At 41.6% G+C, this 24,715-nt stretch overlaps 2 protein-coding genes across 2 annotated transcripts; one reads left to right on the forward strand and one right to left on the reverse strand.

The window, feature by feature from the left end:
- Window positions 1-724: 724 nt before the first annotated feature.
- Window positions 725-11,822, forward strand: LOC106605362 (collagen alpha-2(IX) chain). The gene is made up of 26 exons (XM_014200887.2): window positions 725-1,067; window positions 3,773-3,857; window positions 4,198-4,263; window positions 4,366-4,499; window positions 4,611-4,748; window positions 4,972-5,025; window positions 5,125-5,178; window positions 5,416-5,469; window positions 5,786-5,839; window positions 6,572-6,625; window positions 6,905-6,958; window positions 7,232-7,285; window positions 7,419-7,472; window positions 7,617-7,661; window positions 7,998-8,051; window positions 8,152-8,205; window positions 8,396-8,449; window positions 8,966-9,037; window positions 9,138-9,173; window positions 9,398-9,442; window positions 9,560-9,592; window positions 9,933-10,079; window positions 10,219-10,395; window positions 10,489-10,579; window positions 10,733-10,810; window positions 11,017-11,822. The coding sequence occupies exons 1-26, from the start codon at window positions 1,047-1,049 to the stop codon at window positions 11,226-11,228; spliced, it is 1,974 nt and encodes a 657-aa protein (XP_014056362.1). The 5' UTR covers window positions 725-1,046; the 3' UTR covers window positions 11,229-11,822.
- Window positions 11,823-12,413: 591 nt separating this feature from the next.
- LOC106605365 (uncharacterized) lies at window positions 12,414-24,688 on the reverse strand. Its single transcript, XM_014200895.2, has 6 exons — window positions 24,585-24,688; window positions 14,421-14,551; window positions 14,110-14,244; window positions 13,961-13,997; window positions 13,809-13,856; window positions 12,414-13,575 (listed from the first exon to the last, which is right to left on the reverse strand). Exons 1-6 carry the CDS (start codon window positions 24,622-24,624, stop codon window positions 13,529-13,531), a joined length of 438 nt encoding a protein of 145 aa, XP_014056370.2. The 5' UTR covers window positions 24,625-24,688; the 3' UTR covers window positions 12,414-13,528.
- Between the last annotated feature and the right edge of the window lie 27 nt (window positions 24,689-24,715).

Here is a 24,715-nt window from a genome sequence, read left to right on the forward strand (position 1 = left end):
TTTCATTCTCACAAAAATGACTTGTGTTGTAAAGCCACAATTACTTTAGAATTCATGGATTACTTCCTTTTTTAACAAGAACTCTGCATAAACAATTGTCAGTGTCTTTCCATGTTGCGACTAGAAATGGTCAGAAATATCTACACATTTCTATCAGATAAGTATATTAATGTAATCATTTAGGTGTAAATGGCCCCTCCCAGACCAACCCTATTGGTTGAGACCCCTCAGGGCAGTTTGTGCATTTCTCAGTGTGTACTGTATTGAATGTTGGACCGGAGTGTCCATAGTTGGCACACTTTTACCAGCAGGTCAAAAGGACACAAAAGGTCAGGCCTGGGGTCAATGTGCATCTGCAGTCTTTTAATGATGGGATAAAAATACTTTTCAATATCTGTCACAACACTATTCAATTGGTACTAAGGTTGATCACCTGTTAAACCGTTACTTTAAATGGGTATTCAATTCATAATCAGAATGTCAATTGATTTTTTTGGACTGAATGACTATAGAATTGACCTTAACTGTACTACTTGAACAGCTCCAAATGTCAACCTTTGAATGTTTTTAGTTATTAGGGTATTCACGACCTGCACAACTGTGTCAGTATACTGAAATGCTCACAACAAAATGGACCCTGCACTAGTCTCATCTGTTTTAAACCCTCCCTCTCTAATTCTGTATTTATAATTTTCTCCTTACTCGCTCATCCCTCTCTTCTGTCTGGGTCTCTGCCCCTGTGTGTATTTGGGGTTAGGGTTAGACTCAGGTATTTCTCACCCTGTCGAGGAGAAGAGGGAGCCGAGCCCGTGGCTGCCTGAGAACCTTATGGATCTCTGAGAGAGGGAGAGCAAGGGAGAGAGAGAGAGGAAGGGGGACCAGTGCTGTGAGTGGGGAGCGAGAATGCTGTAAGGAGTACAGTTCAGGGAGGAAATAAACTGTACTTTTCTGTCTTTATTTTTTTAAAACCTGTGGACTATCTGATACGTTGAGTGAGGGTCTGGTCTCAGTGGATTATACAGAACCAAACAGACAGAACCAGCACCATGGGAGCCCCCAGGGTGAAGGTAAGCAGGTACTGCAGGCATGGTCTAAGAAGGTTTCTGAGATGTTGCTACGCCAGATTATGGATGTGAACTCTGTGTTTGGTCCAATAGTGTAGTGTGGTTCTTGGGCCTAGGTTCTCTGGTCCGCAGGTGGTGTACTCAGTGATGCTGGATTGAGGAACCTAATCTAACTATTGGTTGTGTAATGATGCGGTAATGAGGGTTTATTTTTGGTACTGTGTGAGACTGAATTTGACATGAACTGATTTAGCTGGTGTGTTGTGACCATAAAGAAACCTAAATATACATTGGCGTTTAAATTAAATACTATGTGACCTATTTTCAGGAGGATTAGCCTAGTGGTTCACATGCAGCCCCTAACAGTGTTTGAGTTCCCTCTGAATTAAGGGTAGTTAGGAGGTAATTACTTTAGAATGTACGTTTCTCAGGAATGTGCCGATTTTACTTTATTTATCTTACAGAGCACTCCACTACACACAACAACAAGTCAACCGACATGCTTGAAACATTGCACTTTACAACTTTGAGAGGTGATTTTGTTGTTTGACAGTTTGGGTAAATGTATGTTTTTTTTTTGTTAACGGTAGCTAAATATAAATGAACAACATCAAATTTGCATCAATCAAGAAGTCCAGGATCTCAGTTTACACTCTGGGTACAGATGGAAGCAGTTACATTTCTAATTTTTTTGCAGCAATTCTTTGTGGATAGTGTATTACTATTTAATGAATAGTGATTATATTGGAGAATTAATCTAAGTAAGGAAGCTTTTTCATGACTACTAACTGTTCAAATGGAAGGATTAGGGTTAGTGGAGGTGCACAGTCCATATCCCACACTGCACCTCAGTGTCCCAGGGGGCCTGGAGGTCGGTGGGGATCACCGATTTACACCACCAGGCAGACGTATGGCGTCAACTCTACATGCTGGGTACTTGCCCAGGTAATGTATGGAATACTCCAAATCAATTGGTTTATTTCAACAGATAGACTCAATTATCTGCGTTATCATTGAGCACCATTTGTCATGTATACACTGACATTTATTTATTGCTCATGTGCTCTTATTCATTGTCTTTTAATCATTTATTTAAGTCCATTATAGACTACTGCACAAGTGTTTTATTGATGTCCTCTGGAGTTTTGAATAAAAAGCTGGAAATGGCATGGATGAAAAGTGGTGGACTCATGGTGGACAGACAGCTGCTTGACATCACAGCAAACAGAGAAAAGGCCTTTTATCATCTCAGAGGAGTGGGATGTGGCTCAATTGGTAGAGCATGGTGTTTGCAACGCCAGGGTTGTGGGTTCGATTCCCACGGGGGACCAGTATGATTAAAAAAAAAAAAATGAAATGTATGCATTCACTACTGTAAGTTGCTCTGGATAAGAGCGTCTGCTAAATGACTAAAATGTAAATGGGTGAAGAGAGCCTTTAGAGTACAGAGAAAGTGCCCTGGAATGTGAGAAGGGCCTGAGAACTGCTGTGGCTCACCTTGTGGTTTTACCCTAACAAAGAGCTTTTTGAGCCTGTATTTCTCATCTCTATCTTGTTCAAGGCACAGATGAGCTCTTGCCTAAATCTACAGAGCATAATACAACCCTATCACCTGGGTGGCTGATCCCTGCAGAATCTCCTCCCACATGTCTCATGTCATGTGACATCCAATAGGCTGCTGTTAATCCAAGGATGTGACTTCAGTTTATTGGCCCATTTTCTCTCTAGAAAATAAAAAGAAGCTACTCTATTTTTGGACATGATTTAGCCATATGGCGCAATACCAGAAATGTAGGCTTCGTGACATGTCCAGCGTGTCTTTTAACAAATATTGACCAAATATTCCGGCCAACTACCCAACCACAGACCATCTTTGGTCATCTCCCCTAATAACATATAGCCTTTTCTAGTGATGGTCTGATAGGCCACCTTGCAGCCCAATTTTTATTTCAACAACCCCAAGCAACAACTCCACAAATTCTTGCTTTTTGTGAATTCATTTTGAAGTAGGATACACACACTTGCTGCTTGTCATACAGTACATACAGTTTTATGAAAATAAAGTTAGCATTTTTCCTATTTAGCAGATTAATCATCGGCCTAATTGGCGATTCCTAAATGTAGTCATTTAGCCTACTCCAACTGTAGCCTAGGCTTACTGCAGGCCTCATGATATGACTATAGACCTATGATCTTACAGATGTCATATTATGATTGATATGAAATCTGATGTTTGTCAAGGAATTAGTCAAATATAGACCATATAAATGTTGAATATTATTCATAGCCTACAAGTGGGCAATTAATACATGTCTGGAATGCCTAGACAAGAAAACATGGGCTTGAGTTGAATGAGTTGTTATAATGTGCGTAACCACCACCAGAGGGAGATATATCTGACATTTTAAAAGGGCCATGATTATTTGGTATAAGATGTTCTTAGTGATCCATTAGCCTTCATTAGCCTAGACGTCTACAGTCACCAAATTTTTCGTCCTCAAAACAGTTATTAATTTATTAAGGAGTTAAAAGTGTAACGAAATAAGAACGCCTGCAGGCTATTCATTTTGAGCTGAGAGGTCTTCCATCTTCCAACAAAGGTAGGTCTTCCAACCTTTACCTTTTGTTTATCGTTATAGCGGCGAAGAAATAGGCTACAGCCTACATGGTCGTTTTAACCTTGCTTTGTTTTCCCGCCTTTTCTACAGGCGTCCGTTATCTCGCAGCTGCTCGTGCTCCTATTGTGTATCCTCCCCTCCCACGCGCAGGACGAGTACTCTGGTTACCACTCAGGTGAGCTGCCTGACGTGCATTCTTAGCGCCTTTAGCCTTCGCGTCAATAGCTACTGTTTGATGTTAGCTAATTATCCACATTTCTAGAGGTAAGCTAAAACAGTAGGCTATATCTTGATTTTATTTCAGTTGACCTAGATTGCGGTTAAAATGTATAGACCTATATTCTCATGTCACCACAATGAAACATTTTTGATATTTGCTTACAAACATTAAATTGGTTTATCTATCTAATAACAAGCTATTTTGTTTTGTAAACAGACTATCATTTTACTGGGAAGGTTTCAGGCTTGTTCAATTATTGTTTCAGGCTTGTTCAATTATTGTTTTGTGTCATTAGGTGATGAACACACCTATGAGGGCTCCTTGGTCGACAACTATGAACATTCAGGATACCCACAACCAGGTAATAACTACAACATAGCAAAGTCCCTCCCTCTAATCAAAAGCCAGAATGCAAACATTTCCCTCACTTAAACCCCTCCACCTACCCATTCTTCGCTGGCAGAGGAATACCCACCGGAGCCCACTCACAGCTATGAGGAGCAGCAACCCTCATCTGGATATGACCCCTATGCACCAGCCCCCACCAGTGTGAGCATGATCACAGAGGACTCCTACCCCTACACCACCACCACACAGGTGAGGGAAAGTCAAGGGGGAAAGTATGTTATGTGTAATGTTTAGTAATAGCATGTCATGTAACATTGTGTTCGTTCTGTCATGTAAGTTGATATCATGTTATAACTGTAGGTACCATACGAGCAGGAGCCCTACGAAGAGTCGCTCCAGGTCCCTGGTGGTGGGGAGGCTTCTCTGGGGGAGGAGGGGCCAACAGACTGTAACTGTGAGCCTGGAGAGCCAGGGTTCGCTGGGTTTGCAGGGCCCAAGGTAGGACGAAGGTGCAAATGTAATTTAGAACCTTATAAACAGCAAACATCCATTTACTTTGCTGATTAATACTGATTAAATGTCATTTATATAGCATTCACTGGGTCCTTAAGTGATTTGGGTTGTATGGGGGTAACTCACCCCATCCACCACCATCCTGTGGTATCCTTCTGTTTTCTGGCCTAAACAAAATATCTGTCTGTCTATCTGTCTGTCCATCTAGGGAGCCAGAGGACTGCAAGGTAGAGATGGCTTCCCTGGGGCTCAGGGAAGGGAGGTAAGTGTTAATCACTGTATAGTCACTATATCAAATTCATAGTGCTCATATCCTTATTGGAGTAATGCTGTTGATATTGTTCCTGTGTGTTGTGTTCAGGGGTACAAAGGATTCAAAGGAGTTCTAGGAAGAGGAGGAGACACAGGGCCTGAGGTGAGGAAGTGAAAAAAGTAAAATAAAAGACCTCACCCAAATCAGCCTTAGACACTATCCAACTCCCTAAGCGAGGCTTGAACCCAGGTTGCCCAACCCCACTGCAAACAGGCTTGCCACAACCTCAAAAGAGAAACAGTATCTCCCTGGGAGGAATGTTTGTAACTTAAAAGTATGGCGTCAACATTACCCTTGAACTTGACTCAACAGCTGTATTGACCTTTGTCATCTCTACAGGGTGACTCTGGGCCTGATGGGGAGGACGGTGCCTCTGGTTTCTCTGGAGCCCAGGTAATAATAGGCCTCCAAAGGATATCACAGATGTAATGTATCTCTCTTTCATTGTTTTGCTCTGATCTGTTTCTATGCTCTAGTCTAAATTCTGCGACATGGCACAGGCAATGTAACGTTTTTCTATATTGATTATGGCCAGTAGATGGCGATCTCTTTATTATTCAGAACTGGAGAGTGGCTATGTTGTGTAGTTGAGGTGAAAGGCTGAGCTTCAACAACTAGGATCGCCCTTTCTCTTTCTCATTCTCTCTCTTGGTCTATATTTTATTCCATTCTTTTGCACCTTGTCTCTCATTCTTTCTCTCTCCTACAGGGCTTGCCTGGTCTTCCTGGAGATCCAGGTGAGACAGGGGTGCTAGGACTGAAGGTAAAGACCCTTCCTCAAAACCAGTCCGGCATCCTACAAAATATGTATCACATCAAACAAAATCAATCTTTACCTAAAAAGCCATTATAACCCCATATCAAAAACAGTGTGACCCTTCACAAAATCTTATTTGAATGTTCACTAATAACAGCCCAAGCCACCATAATGTTCATCTAAAGTTTAAACCTACAAGAAACATCATGACATCACATAAAACCCTTGCTGTACCACCGAGAACCAATATGACATCACATAGGACAAGTATGACATCACAGGGAACCAGTGTGACATTACAGTGAACCAGTATTGCCACGGTCAAGACAACTCGGAACTCAGAAACTCTTAAAAAGGTATTGTAGAAAGATGGGGCCCGAGTTTTCCACTTGGAAAATAGCAGAATTGACCAACAGGAAGCTCTACGCAAAAAACGTAGGTACATTTTAAATCAGAGGTTCTGAGTTTCCGAGTTGTATTGAAAGACACCACAGATATGGTCAATGGAACGGTCTGCGTTTCATTGACTCCTTTACCGCATCCATCAGGTAGACCCCAAAACCCGCAAAAAGGTATGACATTATAAACCCCCACTGTTCCACAGAGACATCACAGAGTACCAGCATGGCATCATAGAATACCACTATGCCATCACAAGTATCTGCTAATTACACCCAAAAAATCTTAATTGACAATTTGAAGCTGTCTATGCCTGAGTGTGTTCCTTATCCTCAACAGGGTGACATCGGTATGGAGGGGCCACGCGGAGGAGTGGGGGTAACGGGTGAGACTGTGAGTATTGACACAATCTAGCTGTTATGTTTTGTAGGAAACCATATTTGGTTTGATAGCAGGGATTTTATTTCAATTCATCTCAAAGAAACAATCCATAGGTTATTATTGTGTAATTACCAATTACCGTTGGATTTTCTAAGGAAATCCACTACCTGGTCATTTTTGTAGCATAAAATAAAGTTATTCCTCAAATGAGTGTAAGGAAATGTGATACTAAATCCCCAGCATGTTTCAGTCTGGCCCTACTCATGTGTTTAGTTCTTTGTCTTTTTCTAGGGTCCAATTGGTGAGGCAGGGCCTGGTGGTCCTGATGGAACTGGAGGTATCAAGGTAAACATGGTGCCTCCCACAACTCAACACTGTCCACTCACAACAGTTGCCACCGCTCAGTGTTGCTACCACAACTCACCACATTCTCAACATGCTCAAATCAATTATTCACTCAGCTCCTTACACAGCTCTCACTAGAAGCAATACTTTATGATGTGAAAGCCTCAAACAGGCTATGTGATGTGATAATTTCCATTTAACATATAAACAACATACAAATTATTGTAATTTGTTCTGGCCATGTTGAGACATATTTTTTTCCGTCCTTCTCAGGGATCAACTGGAGCAGAAGGGAAACAGGGTCCTGAGGGAACAGAAGGGGAAAAGGTAGCGCCTTTCAACCTTGCTTTGTGACCATGGTTAATTAAACCGGGGTTGAATAACTCATTATTTAAAACAAATCGTATAACTTCTATTTCCTGTCTAAAATGTCTTCCATCTCATCCGTTCTCTTCCACAGGGTCAGATTGGAGCACCTGGATTCTCAGGAGACCATGGGGAGATGGGCTACAATGTAAGATGGATGTCTGTCTATCCGTCACACCATTCATCTCTCCATTTGGACCTCTTGTTTGTCCTTATCTACTAAGACTATGCTATTCCCTACATGGAGAGAGACCATTAATCCTAACTTGCTTTTTCTTTCTGTGTTTTATAGGGGTATCCTGGAGAGCCAGGAGGCAGAGGAGAGACCGGTCACAAGGTATGTTTAGGGGACAGGAGTTATGTTGTTTTCACAGAAAGTACTCTAGTTGCGCTCAAAAGTCATTGGCCCTTACTCTTCACAGAAACTACTCTGGTTCCCCCAAGATGTATGTGTGTTCATGGGTGTTTTCCCTAAACTGCATACTATTATTTTCACTGAAGGTTTTGCTATTGTTGATTTTGTGAGTCATGTGGCTGTTAAACACTTTTGGCCATAACGATAGCGCCTTCTCCACGTGGGAGATTAGATTGATACTGTAGTGTCAATGTCTCCCTTGCTCTCTTCTCTTCCACTTTCTGTTTTCTCTGTATCTCTCTCTTTCCTCTCTCTCAGGGTGACCAAGGCCCAGGGGGCATGCCAGGCAGTGATGGGGAGCCTGGAGAGGATGTGAGTATCAGTATGATAACCACTAAATTAGTAATAAATAGATAAGGAATCTGTTGATGGGATTTCTCCAAACAAACTACATTTACTGTTTATTTTTCAGGGTCCTCTTGGAGTTCCTGGGGTGATCGGCTTTCCTGGAGAGTTTGGACAAAAGGTAAAGTGAAGGAGAATTGCATGCTGGATATCAGGATGACATCATCACAATGGCCGTGAAATGCTTTCTTACAAGCACTTAACGAACAATGCAGTTTTAAGAAAATATTTACTAAATAAACTAAAAGTTGACATGTACTTTTAATACTTAAATGAATACTTTGTGAATAATGGCCAGTCTTCCCTCCTAGGGCGCGAGAGGGGATCGTGGTGTGAGGGGACCTCCTGGGAGAGTAGGAGCTGGGGTAAGACAGGCTTTATAACCACTATATGAGGTGCTCTAATCTCAATCACATGTGCACAGTAGACTACAGATCACAATACAGACACTGTCACTCCCACATTCCTCAGTAAAGTCCCCTCAGTGTTGTTAATCAGATGTAAATGCCATGTTGCTTAAGGGTTTCGTGTGGGTGGACAGACACCAATGTGATATTGTTGACAGTCAAAACAAGGAAGGTAACAGATATGTTAGTAAAGTCCCTGAAAACATCAGATCTGTTGGTAAAGTCCCTGAAAAGGTTTCAGTGCCAGTTAAAAACACAGATGGTCATTCTGGTTTTAGTTAAAAAAGACAGCTTAACTGTCAGAGATGTTGTGGCAAGAGTACCATGTATCTTGCTATAAGTTTAGACAATTAAAAATGATCTGTCATTGGAATTTAACTAAATTCCTCTTTTTGAACAAGGGTTCTCATTCTAAAGTGTGTGTGTATGTGTGTATTTGCAGCAGTTTACCTATGTGTGTGTTTCATATTACAGGGGCATCAAGGAGCGAGAGGAGATGCAGGAGTTCCAGGGAAACCAGGACCTAAAGGCCTGCAGGCCCAGCCTGTGTGTATATGTCATTACTCCAACATTGTCATTACCACTACAGTTATCATCATTGTCTTTTGATGATTATGCAATTGTTGATTTAATGCGTTGTTTCTAGGGAGCCAAAGGGGAGACAGGACCTGATGGTGAGAAGGTAACCTTTTATTTACATTCCCCATCACACTGCTAAATTACCAGTCAATTTTTCAGTTAATCAAGCACACACACACACACCAGTAAATGAAAGTGGATGTGTATTGGTCATCTGCTGTTTATGTTTGGGTCTTTCCTTTGTGACTGATAAGCTGTAATAAGCAGTCCTATCATTGCCATGGCATCTTACTGACTCATCTCATGTGCTGATTGTTCCTTCCTCAGGGTGGTGTTGGAAGAACTGGTGTGAAGGGAAAGAAAGAGGACAAGGTAAATCATATGACAAGGCCGAGCCGACGTCACTCTCATCTATCTACTTCCTGTTTCCATTGATGTAGTGGGTCTGTTTTTCTTACCAAAAATGTTTCTGTTCCTCTTTCCAAACAGGGAAGCTTTGGAGAGCGTGGTGACAAAGGACAGGTTTGTATATTCCATTCTGTGAAAGTATGTGTTTTTTTCACCCTCACCCATTCTAGGTCACATAAAAACCGTAGGTTGTTCCTAGATGACAGCAGACACAACAGCACATACTGTAGAGAGTTGAGTTCCTGTTATGTCATAAAATCCTAATAGAACTGTTTTAATTAGGTAAAAGTATTGATAATTAAATGATTTAATTAGGTAGAAGTATTGAGAATTAAATGATTTGATTAGGTAGAAGTATTGAGATTGAGTTTAAATCGTGACTTTTTGTGTTCAGTGACTGAACAGTGTCCCCCCTCTGTCTCTCTCCTTCCTTCCCCTCATCTCTGAATGGTAGCAAGGAGAGAGAGGTACCATCGGCCCTGATGGCATTGTTGGACGAAATGGACCCCCCGGCATCCCAGGCTCCAGAGGAGAGCCAGGTCCAGGCGGTGACCTGGGAGTCAAAGGTGGCTCTGGACCTAAAGGAGTGCCAGGTGCCCCTGTGCGTATCAGGAGCCAACTCCAGTCTGCCTGGAGGAAGGGTCTCCCCCTTATTTTACATTGACCCATATCTAGCAAGAACTTTTACTGACTGATTGATTACTTGCTTGGTTGATTGATTGCCAGCTTTTTGACCTCAGGGCCCTGGGCTGACAGATGAGCAGGTATTGCAGCTGTGTAAAGGAGTGGTGATAGCCCAGATCTCCCAGTATGCAGCTTCCATCCGGGCCAAGTGTTCCCAAGGCTGCCCCATCAACAACCGCACACTTATTGGGCCACCCGGAACCAGGGGACCAACTGGAGAATCAGGCAAACCCGTGAGTCACACATCCCCCAAACCAACTCATATCTACTAAGGAAGGCCTTTATTCCAAACGATGATAAGTTCTGTTGACCTCTCTCTCTCGCAGGGTAAAGCGGGCAAAGCTGGAGTCAAAGGAGGCAGGGGCATCCAAGGGGACACAGGAGTGGATGGTCAGAAGGGGGCAGAGGGTGAAAGAGGTATGTAATCCAAATGTCTTAGTTCAACCAAACTTGATTACAGGTAAACTAAACCCTGATCAGTAAAGCTCATTTCAAGTGAAAATTAGTGGAGCTCCTTTGTAGTGGCATAGCTTCAGAGTGCACCCCCAAGCTCTCTGTTCTACTCCACAGGAACAAAAGGTCTGAAAGGAAAGGGGGGTGAGCCTGGTAAAGGTCTACCAGGACACGATGGGCATCAAGGTCTCAGAGGTAGGACACTGTTTCCACTGGTGTGAAACTCTCAGGTCTACCTCAAAATTGCTTGTCTTAGAATTGTTGGAAAGTATCTGTAACTCACATCCAGATTCACTGGAATAGGCATTGTGTGGTTTTATTCAACATTGATGTTAGCAGGAAGTCTTTTCAAGTGAACTTTTAAGACACCACCTCCAATTGTTAAAAACATTTCCCCACAGGGCTGCCAGGCCACCCAGCAGAGCCAAAGAACGGTATGGCAGGTCCCAGAGGGCCCCGTGGTTTCACAGGCGCTTTGGGCCAGCCTGGCATGGCAGGCAACGCAGGAGTGCCCGGCTTCTGTGAGGCACGGGACTGCAGCATTCACGCGCCTGTGATGCGCAAGGAGCAGGGCCTAGTGAAGGGACCCCGCGATCTAAGCCCCAAGATTTAACCCCAACAAGGAGCTTCAGGAAAAGGTGAAGGAATGGTCCACGACGAGGGGTCACTCTGGACGGTCGCTCCATGGCAACATTGAAGTTAATTCCATTCACATCTCAGCCAAACCAGGAATTGACATTGAGTTTTGAACTGGGAAATTACCAATGTGTACAGCATTGATCTTTTGGATTTTCATGCCTAATTCAATTCAATTCCTGTATTGACTGGTATTGAAATGGAATTAATTCGAGCACTGTTCAATGGGGCTCACCAGTGATGGAAGGGTTTGGTGGGACACGCTGGACTCTGCACAGAGATGAAACCAGCCTTGACGCATTTCATCTGAGCCAAGCAAGGCTCCAAATGAACTCTGTTTAGGCATAATTGATACCTTTTTTTGTTAGGCCAAAATGTATTTTTTATGCAGAAACAGAAAATAAAATTGTCTTCCTCCATGCAAACCATAAGTAAAGGGTCTTGAGAAACTGGCTAAAAGAAATTGGCAGAAAATGAAACTTGCAGGAGTCTCTGGCTACGAGTCAGGTTTTGTTTTTGATATGATCAACAATGCTGTGTATACATTGAAAATAAAAAGTGATGTAAATAATTTTGTAAAGTATCGCAAGTACATGTCCTGTGTTTTCTGAAATATCACTGTTTTAGATAAATTCTGTCTTACTTTTTCTTAAGATGAGTCCTCACTTTTTTAGTCGCCACAGTTTGAGCATGTTTCTGAGAATGTGTGGTCTCTTTCAGTCATCTCATATATTTGGGTTAATCTAAATAACTTCATTCCCCCCCCCATTAACAGATGTTCAGTCAAGATAACATTGATCAATATAAAATAAATAAAAATAACATACTATTTCATATTAAAAATAATACATTGAAATGTGTTATACAGTATATTGTATTTCTATAGTTAAATAATATGGCAATGATTTGTAGGACAGCACAAAATGTCTGTCGATTAAATGAATTTACTATATTCATTGGATGGCGATTTTGATTTTTAAATAATTTTCATGTACATTATTTATTTTGCATAAATAACTTTCACATGAACAGGATGTTAAACTCTATCACCTCTTAATTGATATTTTTGTCATTGTCAATCTTCATTGAGAATCATTCCAACACATTACAAGGCGGAAACATAGCCCTGTAAACTCAAGTATATCACACACGTGTTGTTAACATTTGTACTTTTGTGTACATGTGTTGGCAATCAGAACCCTGATACAAAAGCGTCACAATGTTTGGAGACAATTATTTTTAATGCATCACCAGCACATCACAGGACAAATTAGAAAATGAGCAGAGCATGAAAATGGGTGATTATCTCATCAAAAGCATGCTAAACATTATGGTATACAACTATGCTACGAAAGTACACATGCATGAAATCAACACAAGATAATCAACCTTATTAAAATGTTTAACGCTGCTCGTGTTCAAAAGGGCTCCTCTTAATGTGTGTAAAATGATGGTTGTCAGTTCATATAAAAGTGTTTGGTTTTGTGGACTGGAGGGAGGTAAGAAGTATTATTATTACCAAGTGTTAAACACTATTGTACATATCATCTCTCTGGTGAAATCAATCGAGTCACTTGTCTCTAAACTTATTGTCTGATCTAGGGGTGAGTAGGAGTACCTATATAAGACTAGTTTAAAATATATATTCTTAAAATGTGGCACTGGTTCCAAAGCATCTTGATGAAGCACAACCATTGCGTGCCTTAAATTGTCCAAGGGAGAGATGGCAATGTAATAATGCATTTATTGTAACGAACAAGTTCACAGCTTGTTTTCCTAGCTAATTGTACATTCATACTTGCATTTTATATTCACTAGGTAATACATAGCTTAATAAATATTTAATAAATAACTCTGGCTACATGGCCCTGCATGTAGCCAGCAGCGAGAAATGTTCTGTTGAATTTTCATTTAAAACAAAACACAATGTCTTTCTTTCTTCCTCTCTTAGGTAAAAAAGATGTGAACTTCACCCATCATACTGGTTTACTTGGTTGAGTTTTACTATGTTCTGTACAGGTAAAAAAAATTGGGTGGTCATAAAAAAAGGTAAGAAAGTAACGTTGCGTAGAAGACAGTAATGAGACAAAAACCATACAACTAAAGCTGTAGAAGTCATACGTTTCCCTTAGATTAATTACATCATGCTTATAGTAGATTAACTTTGAAAAAGTGGGCCTAACTGTTCTTTATCGGCTGGATCGATGTCAAGGGGTGTCATCTGGGTGAGACCAACATCGTTGGAGTCACCTTGCTTCAGCTTCCTTCAGATTACATTTAAAGTACGATCAAAAAGACCAAAAGCATCACCAATGCCCAAAGTCCTAAAATTTTAAAAAGAAGAAAATAGTTGTTAAATTAATTACTTGCATTATTTGAAAAATGCTGATTGTCTAACACTCATTTCAAAATCTCTCATTGTAATAAAATTAAAAGAACAATAATTTCCCTGTGGCAACAAAACTAGAAATGAATCATCTGCAGTTGTAACGTATATTTTATTTTGATAATAGTACAATCAAAATGTAATGCATGGTCTAAAAAAAGCAGAATTTACCATAATGAGCAATTTGAGCGTTTGCGGTGGCAGCGATAGCGTTTGTCCCTAAGTAGCAAAAAGAGTGATATGAGCAATGATGATGACAACAATGCTTAATAGTTATATCAATGTGTTGTGTAATACACCAATAACTTCAGGGGAAACCATACCTAAGAAGTGGATCCTGGTCTCGTCATATAACCCATCCTGTTTTATAAAAAATGAAGGGGTGAATATAATTTTTTTTTGTACTACGTTGGTACTTGGCAGACACTAACAGAGGAAAGGAAGGTGAATTGTATTCATAAAGTTGACCTACCTTGGTGCAACCAATAGTTAATGTGACACTGGCACATTTACTAAGGATGACTTTTCCAAAGAACACGTCCTTGCATGGAGGAATGTATTCCTTTGTCTTTACTTTACCCCTGTCGTTTTTATAAATGGCAATGGGCTGCAGAAAGAAAAATATCTTATCACAAGTCATGTCTAAATTAAAATGGCCCCTGCCCATCTGCATACTGTTGATGATACTATCAATGGTGAGATGTGAAAAAATAATAAATGTAATAGAAAATGCCTGACTTCACATTGTATCTACTTGTCATAAGCATATATGCAATAGTTTACCTCTTTGCCAATGGTCCAGCTCTCCTCACATTGGGTATCCAATTCTTTAAACGGTGCTTCAAGTGTGACATTACCCTCCTGACATATGTAGGCAATTTGAATATCCTCTAGAGGGGCTGCGGACACTGAGACTGAAATGTGAACAATGAAAAGGATGAGTGGGATTGGGAATCCATTTAACACCAAGAAAGGATTTCAACCTAAATCCACTGTATTATGAAGTATACTAGGGAGAGTGTCAGTTTAATGGATGTGGTCACAATAGTGTGATGACCTTTCCTGAGACCTAAAACTTGAGTTAGAGCCCTAAAGCTAAGCTTTAAAAGACATTTTCCAGAATGGCTGAAATTATAAAAACAATAGTTTTGAAATTAGCTCTCACGAGCGAAAATGAGTTCCTGAAAACTGTGCACCACTGTGTATAACGTCATCACATCAATGTTCTCGGGTTTGGTCAAAGAGAATACATTTTAAAAACTCTGGCGTTCATGTTGGGCTCACCCCGCAACCTCATTGGACAATACCTAATCCCGCCTCTCACTTTAACTTTGCAACCTCATTGGACATAATTCCACATGTCAATCAACATTGTCCATCCGTTTGGTTGTTTCAGGTTAGTTCCCGTAGTTGCTATATGGTCTCATCAGACTAGTATGGCAAACGAGCAAGCGAATGTGATAATATAATTTCATATATTAGAAAAGTTATAGTTAGTTATAGGTTTGTATCAACTGTCCTACTCCTCGAAAGTCATGTATTGGTTATATACACTACCAGTCAAAAGTTTTAGAACACATACTTATTCAAGGGTTTCTCTTTATTTTGTACTATTTTCTGTAGAATAACAGTGAAGACATCAAAACTATGAAATAACACATATGGAATCATGTGTAGTAACCAAAAAAGTGTTAAACAAATCAAAATAGATTTTAGATTCTTCAAATAGACACCCTTTGCCTTGAAGACAGCTTTGCACCCTTTTGGCATTCTCTCAACCACCTTCATGAGGTAACCACCTGGAATGCATTTCAATTAACAGGTGTGCCTTCTAAAAGTTAATTTGTGGAATTTCTTTCCTTCTTAATGTGTTTGAGACAATCAGTTGTGTTGTGACAAGGTAGGGGGTATACAGAAGATGGTCTTTTACCAAATAGGGCTAAGTCCATATTATGGCAAGAACAGCTCAAATATGTAAAGAGAAATGACAGTCCATCATTACTTTAAGACATGAAGGTCAGTCGACAGGACAATGACCCAACACACCTCCAGGCTGTGTTAGGGATATTTTACCAAGGAGTAGAGAGATGGAGTGCTGCATCAGATGACCTGGCCTCCACAATCCCCCGACCTCAACCAAATTGAGATGGTTTGGGATGAGTCGGACCGTAGAGTGAAGGAAAAGCAGCCAACAAGTGCTCAGCAAATGTGGGAACTCCTTCAACACTGTTGGAAAAGCATTCCAGGTGAAGCTGGTTGAGAGAATGCCAAGACTGTGCAAAGCTGTCTTCAAGGCAAAGGGTGTCTATTTGAAGAATCTCAAATATATTTTGATTTGTTTAACACTTGTTTGGTTACTACACATAATTCCATATGTGTTATTTCATAGTTTTGATGTCTTCACTATTATTCTACAATGTAGAAAATAGTACAAAATAAAGAAAAACCCTTGAATAAGTAGGTGTTCTAAAACTTTTGACTGGTAGTGTATACCATTTGCCTACATGATGAATGATGATCACTGGCAATCAACTGCAGTGTTGGATTATATCCCCATATCATGGAATACCTGTTTGAACATTTACATTTTAGTCATTTAGCAGACATTCTTATCCAGAGCGACTTACAGGCGCAATTAGGGTTAAGTACCTTGCTAAAGGGAATTTCAACAGATTTTTCACCTAGTCAGCTCAGGAATTCAAAAAGCCTATTGTGCAATATATTCCAAGATTCACCAGCAACACCATTTAGGAGCTAAAGGTTGTCAGCATAGTGTTTCTGATTGGGTTGACAATTATCTTCTAATGTATTTGTGTGGCTACAACACCATCTTTAGCACAACATTTTCTGGTTTGCAGAGAAATCCATTGAAAGGGAGAAACACAACTACTACCGAGGTCTAATAGATTTCGGATGCTTTTTAACTTCTGATGCTTGGGTTTGATAGGATGTATTGTTGCATTTTTGCTGTAATCAAAATAATGCATGCAGCCACTCATCCAACTTGTTTCAGAGTGTGCATTCACTACATGACAGGAATGAGCACATAGATCTCACACACTATTTTATTTATCTAGGCAAGTCCGTTAAGAACAAATTCTTATTTACAATGACGGCCTACACCGGACGACACTGGACCAATTGTGCGCCGCCCTATGGGACTCTCAATCACAGCCAGTTCTGATACAGCCTTGAACCAGGGTGTCTGTAGTGTCGCCTCAAGCACTGAGATGCAGTGCCTTAAACCGCTGCGCCACTCGGGAGCCCAAAATGAAATAATGGCTGGTTAAAATGTAAAGATTGTGCCTTTTTCCGCTGGGAGAGGACTGTAGATTTATTATGCCGGTATAAGTAATATTGACACCGAGTCCAAAACGGGAGGCTTAAAAAATAACAAGGTCTTTTTCAATCCTCCGGAAAATCTCTTCAAGGTCAGCAGACTAACAGTTTTTTGGTCATGTCACACGACTCACTTAAAAACAAAGTTAAAATCCAGTTGGTCAGATCACATGGTATGGCACCGAATAGTGACACACTTCACACCGCTTCGATACAGCTACGACCAGAAGTGATTTTTGTAGCAGGTTAGGAGAGCATATTCGCTAACATTAACCTCAGAGAAATAGATTTTGTTTAACAAGTAATTCAATTTTTTTGTCAAAAAGGTAGGGGTAAAAATTTGACACCCCTAAAGATTCTCATAAAGTAGTCAAAAGTTTAGTATTTGGTCCCATAATCCAAGCACGCAATCACTACTAGCTTGTGGCTCTAAACTTGTTGGATGCATTTGCAATTTGGTTTGGATGTGTTTCAGATTAGGGATTGATACAGGGATTGAAATAGATGTAATTGTACTTTCTTGACATTGATCTACACAAAGTACTCCATAATGTCAAAGTGAAAAGAAAATTCTACACATTTTTACAAATGAATAAATATTTAATAACTGCCTTCTTATTTTCAAGCATGGTGGTGGCTGCATCGTGGTATGGGTATGCTTGACATCAGCAAAGACTGGGGAGTTTTTCAGGATGAAAATAAATGGGATGGAGCTAAGCACAGGCTGCTTTACACCAGACACTAGCAGAGGAATTCACCTTTCAGCAGGACAATAACCTACAACACAAAGCCAAATCTACACTGGAGTTGTTTACCAAGAAGACACTGAATGTCCCCGAGTTGACAAGTTACAGTTTTGACTTAAATCTGCTTGAAAATCTATGGCAAGACTTAAATTACTGGTCTGGCCATGATCCCCAAAACCTTGACAGAGCTTGAAGAATTTGAAAATAATAAATGGTCAATATTGCACAATACAGGTGTGCAAAGCTCTTATGAGACTTACCCAAAAAGACTCACAGCTGTAATTGCTGCTAAAGGTGTTTCTAACATGTATTGATTTAGGGGGGTGAATACCTATCTAATCAACGTAAGTGAGTGTTTTATTTTTCATTCATCTTTAAAAAATGTTACACATTTTCTTCCACTTTAACATTAGAGTATTTTGAGTAGATCATTCCCCCTGGTGATCGGGGGCGCCAGGCTGCCCTGCATTACGCACACCTGCCTTCCCTCGTCATGCGCATCAGAAATCTATTGGACTCAATCACCTGTTCATTACCGCCCCTATATTTGTCAGTTCCCCAGCTCTGTTCCCCGCTGCTGCATTCATGTTCGTATGTCATGTGTTACCTGGTTTGGATGCTGTTCTTGTCCTGTTCCATGTCTGTCCTGTCCCATGTCTGTCCTACTTTAAAATGTTCAAAGGGTGGCTGGAGTCTTTGACAATTTTCAGGGCCTTCCTCTGACACCGCCTGGTATAGAGGTCCTGGATGGCAGGAAGGTTTCCCCCTGTGATGTACTGGGCCGTACGCACTACCCTCTGTAGTGCCTTGCGGTCGGAGGCAGAGCAGTTGCCATACCAGGCAGTGATGTAACCAGTCAGAATGCTCTCGATGGTGCAGCTATAGAACTTTGAGTATCTGAGGACCCATGCCAAATCTTTTCTGTCTCCTGAGGGGGAATAGGTTTTGCCGTGCCCTCTTCACGACTGTCTTGGTGTGCTTGGACCATGCTAGTTTGTTGTTGATGTGGACACCAAGGAACTTGAATCTCTCAAACGGCTCCACTACAGCCCCGTCGAGGAGAATGGGGGCGTACTCGGTCCTCCTTTTCCTGTAGTCCACAATCATCTCCTTTGTCTTGATCACGTTGAGGAAGAGATTGTTGTCCTGGCACCACACGGTCAGGTCTCTGTCCTCCCTATAGGCTGTCTCATTGTTGTTGGTGATCAGGCCTACCACTGTTGTGTCATCAGCATGATAATGATGGTGTTAGAGTCGTGCCTGGCCATGCAGCCATGACTGAACAGGGAGTACAGGAGGGGACTGAGCACGCACCCCTGAGGGGCCCCCAGTGTTGAGGATCAGCGTAGCGGATGTGTTACCTACCCTTACCACCTGGGGGCGGCCCGTCAGGAAGTCCAGGATCCAGTTGCAGAGGGAGGTGTTTAAGTCCCAGGGTCCTTAGCTTAGTGATGAGCTTTGAGGGTTCAAAGATGAGCTGTAGTCAATGAATAGCATTCTCACATAGGCGTTCCTTTTGTCCAGGTGGGAAAGGGCAGTGTGGAGTGCAATAGAGATTGCATCATCTGTGGATCTGTTGGGGCGGTATGCAAATTGGAGTGGGTCTAGGGTTTCTGGGATAATGGTGTTGATGTGGGCCATGACCAGCCTTTCAAAGCACGTCATGGCTACAGATGTGAGTGCTACGAGTCGGTAGTCATTTAGGCAGGTTACCTTCGTATTCTTGGGCACAGGGACTATGGTGGTCTGCTTGAAACTTTGTTATTACACTCACAGGGAGAGGTTGAAAATGTCAGTTGGTCAGCGCATGCTCGGAGTACACGGGCTGGTAATCCGTCTGGCCCTGCGGCCTTGTGAATGTTGACCTGTTTAAAAGGTATAACTCACATCGGCTACAAAGAGCGTGATGACAGTCGTCCGGAACAGCTGATGCTCTCGTGCATGTTTCAGTGTTACTTGCCTCGAAGCGAGTATAGAAGTTATTAAGCTTGACTGGTAGGCTAGGGTCACTGAGCAGCTCGTGGCTGTGCTTCCCTTTGTAGTCTAATAGTTTGCAAGCCCTGCCATATCCGACGAGCGTCGGAGCCGGTGTAGTACGATTCGATCTTAGTCCTGTATTGATGCTTTGCCTGTTTGACAGTTTGTCGGAGGGCATAGCGGGATTTCTTATAAGCTTCTGGGTTAGAGTCTTGCTCCATGAAAGCAGCAGCCATACCCTTTAGCTCAGTGCGGATGTTGCCTGTAATCCATGGCTTCTAGTTGGGGTATGTACGTACAGTCACTGTGGGGACGACGTCGTCGGTGCACTTATTGATGAAGCTAGTGACTGATGTGGTGTACTCCTCACTGCCATCGGAAGAATCCCGGAACATATTCCAGTCTGTGCTAGCAAAACAGTCCTGTAGCTTAGCATCTGCTTAATTTGACCACTCTTTTATTGACCGATTCACTGGTGCTTCCTGCATTAGTTTTTGCTTGTAAGCAGGAATCAGGAGGATAGAATTATGGTCAGATTTGCCAAATGGAGGGCTAGGGAGAGCTTTGTATGCGTCTCTGTGTGAGGAGGAAAGGTGGTCAATAGTTTTTTTCTCTCTGGTTGCACATTTAACATGGTGGTAGAAATGAGCTAAAACGGATTTAAGTTTCCCTGCATTAAAGTTCCCGGCCAATAGGAGCACCGCCTTTGGATTAGCGATTTCCTATACGGCTAATGGCCATATACAGCTCATTGAGTGCCGTTTTAGTGCCATTGAGTGCCGTCTTCTTCTACGAAGAATATAGATGAAAACTCTCTTGGTAAATAGTGTGGTCTACAGCATATCATGAGATACTCTCAGGCAAGCGAAACCTCGAGACTTCCTTAGATATTGTGCACCAGCTGTTGTTTACAAAAATACATGGACCGCCACCCATGGTCTTATCAGAGGCTACTGTTCTATCCTGCCGATACTGTGTATAACCCGCCAGCTGTATGTTATTCATGTCGTCGTTCAGCCACGACTTAGTGAAACATAAGGTATTACAGTTTCTAATGTCCTATTGGTAGGATAAACGTGCTTGTAGTTCGTCTATTTTATTATCCAATGATTGTACGTCGGCTAATAGGACCGATGGTAAAGACAAATTACCCACTCGCCACCGGATCCTTACAAGGCACCCCAATCTTCGTTCTCAATATCTCTGTCTCTTTTTCCTGCGAATGACAGGGATGAGGGCCTTGTCGGGTGTCTGGAGGAAATCCCTCTCGTCCGACTCGTTAAAGAAAAAATTGTCTTTCAATATGAGGTGAGTAATAGCTGTCCTGATTTCGGTCATAAGAGACGGTGGCAGAAACTTTATGTACAAAATAAGTTACAAAAAACGCAAAAATAACAATAGCACAATTGGTTAGGAGACGGTAAAACGGCAGCCATTCTCTCCGGCGCCATTCATATACCTCAGCTTTTCGTGTCAGGGTAGGCACTTTGTTGATTTTTGATGTTCAGTTGTAGAACTTTTTTATCTGTTTTCACTATTGTATCTAAGCTATTTATTTTAACATACATTGGTTAAAAGGACAAAACAGAAAAACGGAAGAAAAAAAACAAAAATACAAACAACTATTGGTCAAAAAGTACATATCACCATGTACCAGTAGTGAACTGTACTACACGGCCGAAAGTATGAGGACACCCTTTCAAATTAGTGGTTTCGGCTATTTCAGTCACACATGTTGCAAAAAGGTGTATAAAATCGAGCCCACAGCCATGCAATCTCCATAGACAAACACTGGCAGTAGGATAGCCCGACTGAAGAGCTCAGTGACTTTCAACGTAGCACCGTCATAGGAGGCCACCTTTCCAACAAGTCAGTTCGTCAAATTTCTGCCCTGCTAGAGCTGACACGTTCAACTGTAAGTGCTGGAAACGTCTAGGAGCAACAACAGCTCAGCCGCAAAGTGGTAGGCCACAAAACCTCACAGAATGGGACAGCCGAGCGCAGACGCACGTAGTGCATAAAAATCGTCTGTCCTCGGTTTCAACACTCACTACCGAGTTCCAAACTGCCTTTGGAAGCAAAGTCAGCACAATAACTATTCGTCAGGCACTTCATGAAATGGGTTTCAGTGGCAGAGCAGCCACACACAAGCCTAAGATCGCAATGCCAAGCGTCGGCTGGAGTTGTGTAAAGCTCGCCGCCATTGGACTCTGGAGCAGTAGAAACATGCCATCTGGCAGTCTGACGGAAGAATCTGGGTTTGGTGGATGCCAAAAGAACGCTACCTTCCCCAATGCATAGTGCCAACTGTAAAGTTTGGTGGAGGAGGAATAATGGTCTGGGGCTGTTTTTCATGGTTTGGGCTCGGCTCCTTAGTTCCAGTGAAGGGAAATCTTACCGCTACACAATAACATTCTAGACAATTTGTGGCAACAGTTTGGGGAAGGCCCTTTCCTGTTTCAGCATGACAAGGCCTCTGTGCACAAAGCGAGGTCCATAAATAAATGGTTTGTTGAGATCGTTGTGGAAGAACTTGGCTGGCCTGCACAGAGCAGCTCAACCCCATCTAACACCTTTGGGATGAATTGGAACGCAGACTGCGAGCCAGGCCTAATCCCTAACATCAGTGCCTGACCTCACTAATGCTCTTGTGACTGAATGTAAGCAAGTCCCCTCAGCAATGTTCCAACATCTTGTGGAAAGCCTATAGCAGAAACAGGGGGACCAACTCCATATTAATGGCCATGATTTTGGAATGAGGTGTTCGATGAGCAGGTGCCCACATACTTGTCAATAAAGTGTGTATTTCCATGATTGTCTTTTAACTGAAATAACCAATACACTATAAGAGACGTTATTTAATCTGACACAGACAGCTACAATTACTCCAACGACCCACTCAAAATGTTTTGAGTAAACCAAATCTAATTAAGGAAGTCTGATCGCGGAATTCGCTGGGAATTCCCCCACCCAGGGGCGGAAATCACGGGGGGGGGGGGGGGACACGACCCCCCCCATCCTGGGAAAAATATGATTTGTCCCCCCCAATATATCACTGAAACATAACTATGTAATTTAGATAATATTAATAATACGCAATGAAAGCAATTGTGCTGATTATAGACACTTAATAGCGCGTTTTTAAGTTTCAAAAGATTGCGACCCCCCCACCCTTTGCCTCACAATGGTTTGATCCACTGCCAGTTCCTTAGTTGGCAAGGTAACAGAGGCGTCGTATCTACTGTCTGAAAGGCACTCAATGAACGTAACTGACGTGAGGTTAATCCAGGCAATCGCGCACACACACTAGCTGAATATGCAGAGCTAGAGCGCAAATATTAACTATTAAGCTAGCTAGTACCTATTCCATTTATGTGGCCTCATCAAAGATGGAATCTTTGCTATCATCAATTTATTCCAAGATCAGCATGCAGATGATGTAAATTAGTGCTTCAAAGTCCCTGTGATAAGGTTAGCGATAAACTGAAGTCCAAACTGAACAGAACTACACTCTCTTCTACCATTGTCTTAAATATATTTAATGGTCTCGTTACAAAAGCTAAATTGTCGCAAGGGAACTTTTATTTATTTATTTATTTTATGTCACCTTTATTTAACCCGGGTAGCAAAGATTATAGCAAACACCACTGAAACGGAATTGGTGCTCGCTAGCTTTGCAAATTCAGCTATTGTTGGAAGCCAGCCAATATGAAACAAACTATTGAAATTACAAAAGGTTGCAGCATATGTTGTGTAAATGGTGAACTCATACAGCTGTCAACTCTTGTCATTTTAATCCGTTTCACATTTGCTAGCTACCTTTTAGATCGAAGCCCAAATAGAATGATAAAAGATAAGATGATAGAAGCCCATCTCCTACTGTAATTAACCTACACACTGTGTGTGTGTGTGTAGCCAGCCAGCCGGGTAGAAAAATGGCAGAAAAATAAAAGACGGACATCAGAGTATTTTTCAGTACACCAAAACGCAAAGTAAGAACGCTAGTAGCCTAATATCTCAAAGACTAGTTGATAAAATGTTCATAAGAAAGAAATGAAATTCTAATGGAAATGTTTCACAATGATGTCATTAGGCAGAGCAGGCAACAGATGGCACACAGACAGCAGAGTTGGGGACAGATATGCAGGGACAGACTGGCAGAGACAGGGAGTCTCAGGTAAGTTTGTTGAGTCTTTGTTTGGCAACATTATGAAAGGTTCTAAATTTTTTTGACTTGCAAAATAGGAACATAATTGGAAAATGCCATGGATACCCCCACTGTCAACTTAAACTGGTGACTGAACTAAGATTTGTTAAAGGCAATGGTATTGCTGTTGTGATTAGTTGTGTAGTTTTGGGTACCTTTAGTTAGGAGTACGGCAAACACCTTATTTCGTTGGTTCGTCAATATACATTGACCATATTACAATGTAGGCTATGTGTTACAGCACTACTTTTGGTGTCCCCCTCAGGAATTGCTCTTGAGAAAATGTCATGTAATTGTCCCCTCCAAAGTTGATATCAGATTTTCGCCCCTGCCCCCACCCCAAACATTCACTTTCAGGTAGCAAAAACAATTCCAAAGGTTAATATAGTGTAGACCTATCTTAATATTTAGCCTATATTGTAATGTTGTATTTCTATTTATTTTAACACCTTCTTCAACAGAAAGAAAAGCATATGCACGACACTAACGTTACGGCCATACATTACAAGCACGTGCGTAAAATTGGCTTCCACAGGATATGATGCAATCATATAGGCAACAACTAATAAACTTCGGAATAAAGTATTGAGTTAACGTTCAGAAATAACAACCACTCCCAGTAACTATAATTCCGGTTTATCTTCAATTTAACGCAAGATTCATTGAAAAAAAACATACCCAAACACATCTGGAGAGTGAGCCAACGCATCGCCATCATGTCTTCACTGACGCAATCTGACGTAACCGGCGCGCTCGTACATCCACTTCCGCATGTTAGTTTTGTCCATCCACACCAGACTCGATCAGGA

Source organism: Salmo salar, chromosome ssa05, assembly GCF_905237065.1.
Source record: "Salmo salar chromosome ssa05, Ssal_v3.1, whole genome shotgun sequence".
Lineage (NCBI taxonomy): Eukaryota > Metazoa > Chordata > Actinopteri > Salmoniformes > Salmonidae > Salmo > Salmo salar.

What these genes read in the sequence shown, in the direction of transcription:
- LOC106605362 (XM_014200887.2), top strand. Translation starts at nt 1,047, where the DNA reads ATGGGAGCCCCCAGGGTGAAG. An exon ending in GAGGAGACACAGGGCCTGAG is followed by an intron (nt 5,179 to 5,415) that starts GTGAGGAAGTGA and finishes TCATCTCTACAG; the next exon opens with GGTGACTCTGGGCCTGATGG. An exon ending in AAGGCCTGCAGGCCCAGCCT is followed by an intron (nt 9,038 to 9,137) that starts GTGTGTATATGT and finishes CGTTGTTTCTAG; the next exon opens with GGAGCCAAAGGGGAGACAGG.
- LOC106605365 (XM_014200895.2), bottom strand. Translation starts at nt 24,624, where the DNA reads ATGATGGCGATGCGTTGGCTCACTCTCCAGATGTGTTTGG. An exon ending in GCTGGACCATTGGCAAAGAG is followed by an intron (nt 14,245 to 14,420) that starts GTAAACTATTGC and finishes TTCTTTCTGCAG; the next exon opens with CCCATTGCCATTTATAAAAA. An exon ending in CGCTCAAATTGCTCATTATG is followed by an intron (nt 13,576 to 13,808) that starts GTAAATTCTGCT and finishes TTAAAATTTTAG; the next exon opens with GACTTTGGGCATTGGTGATG.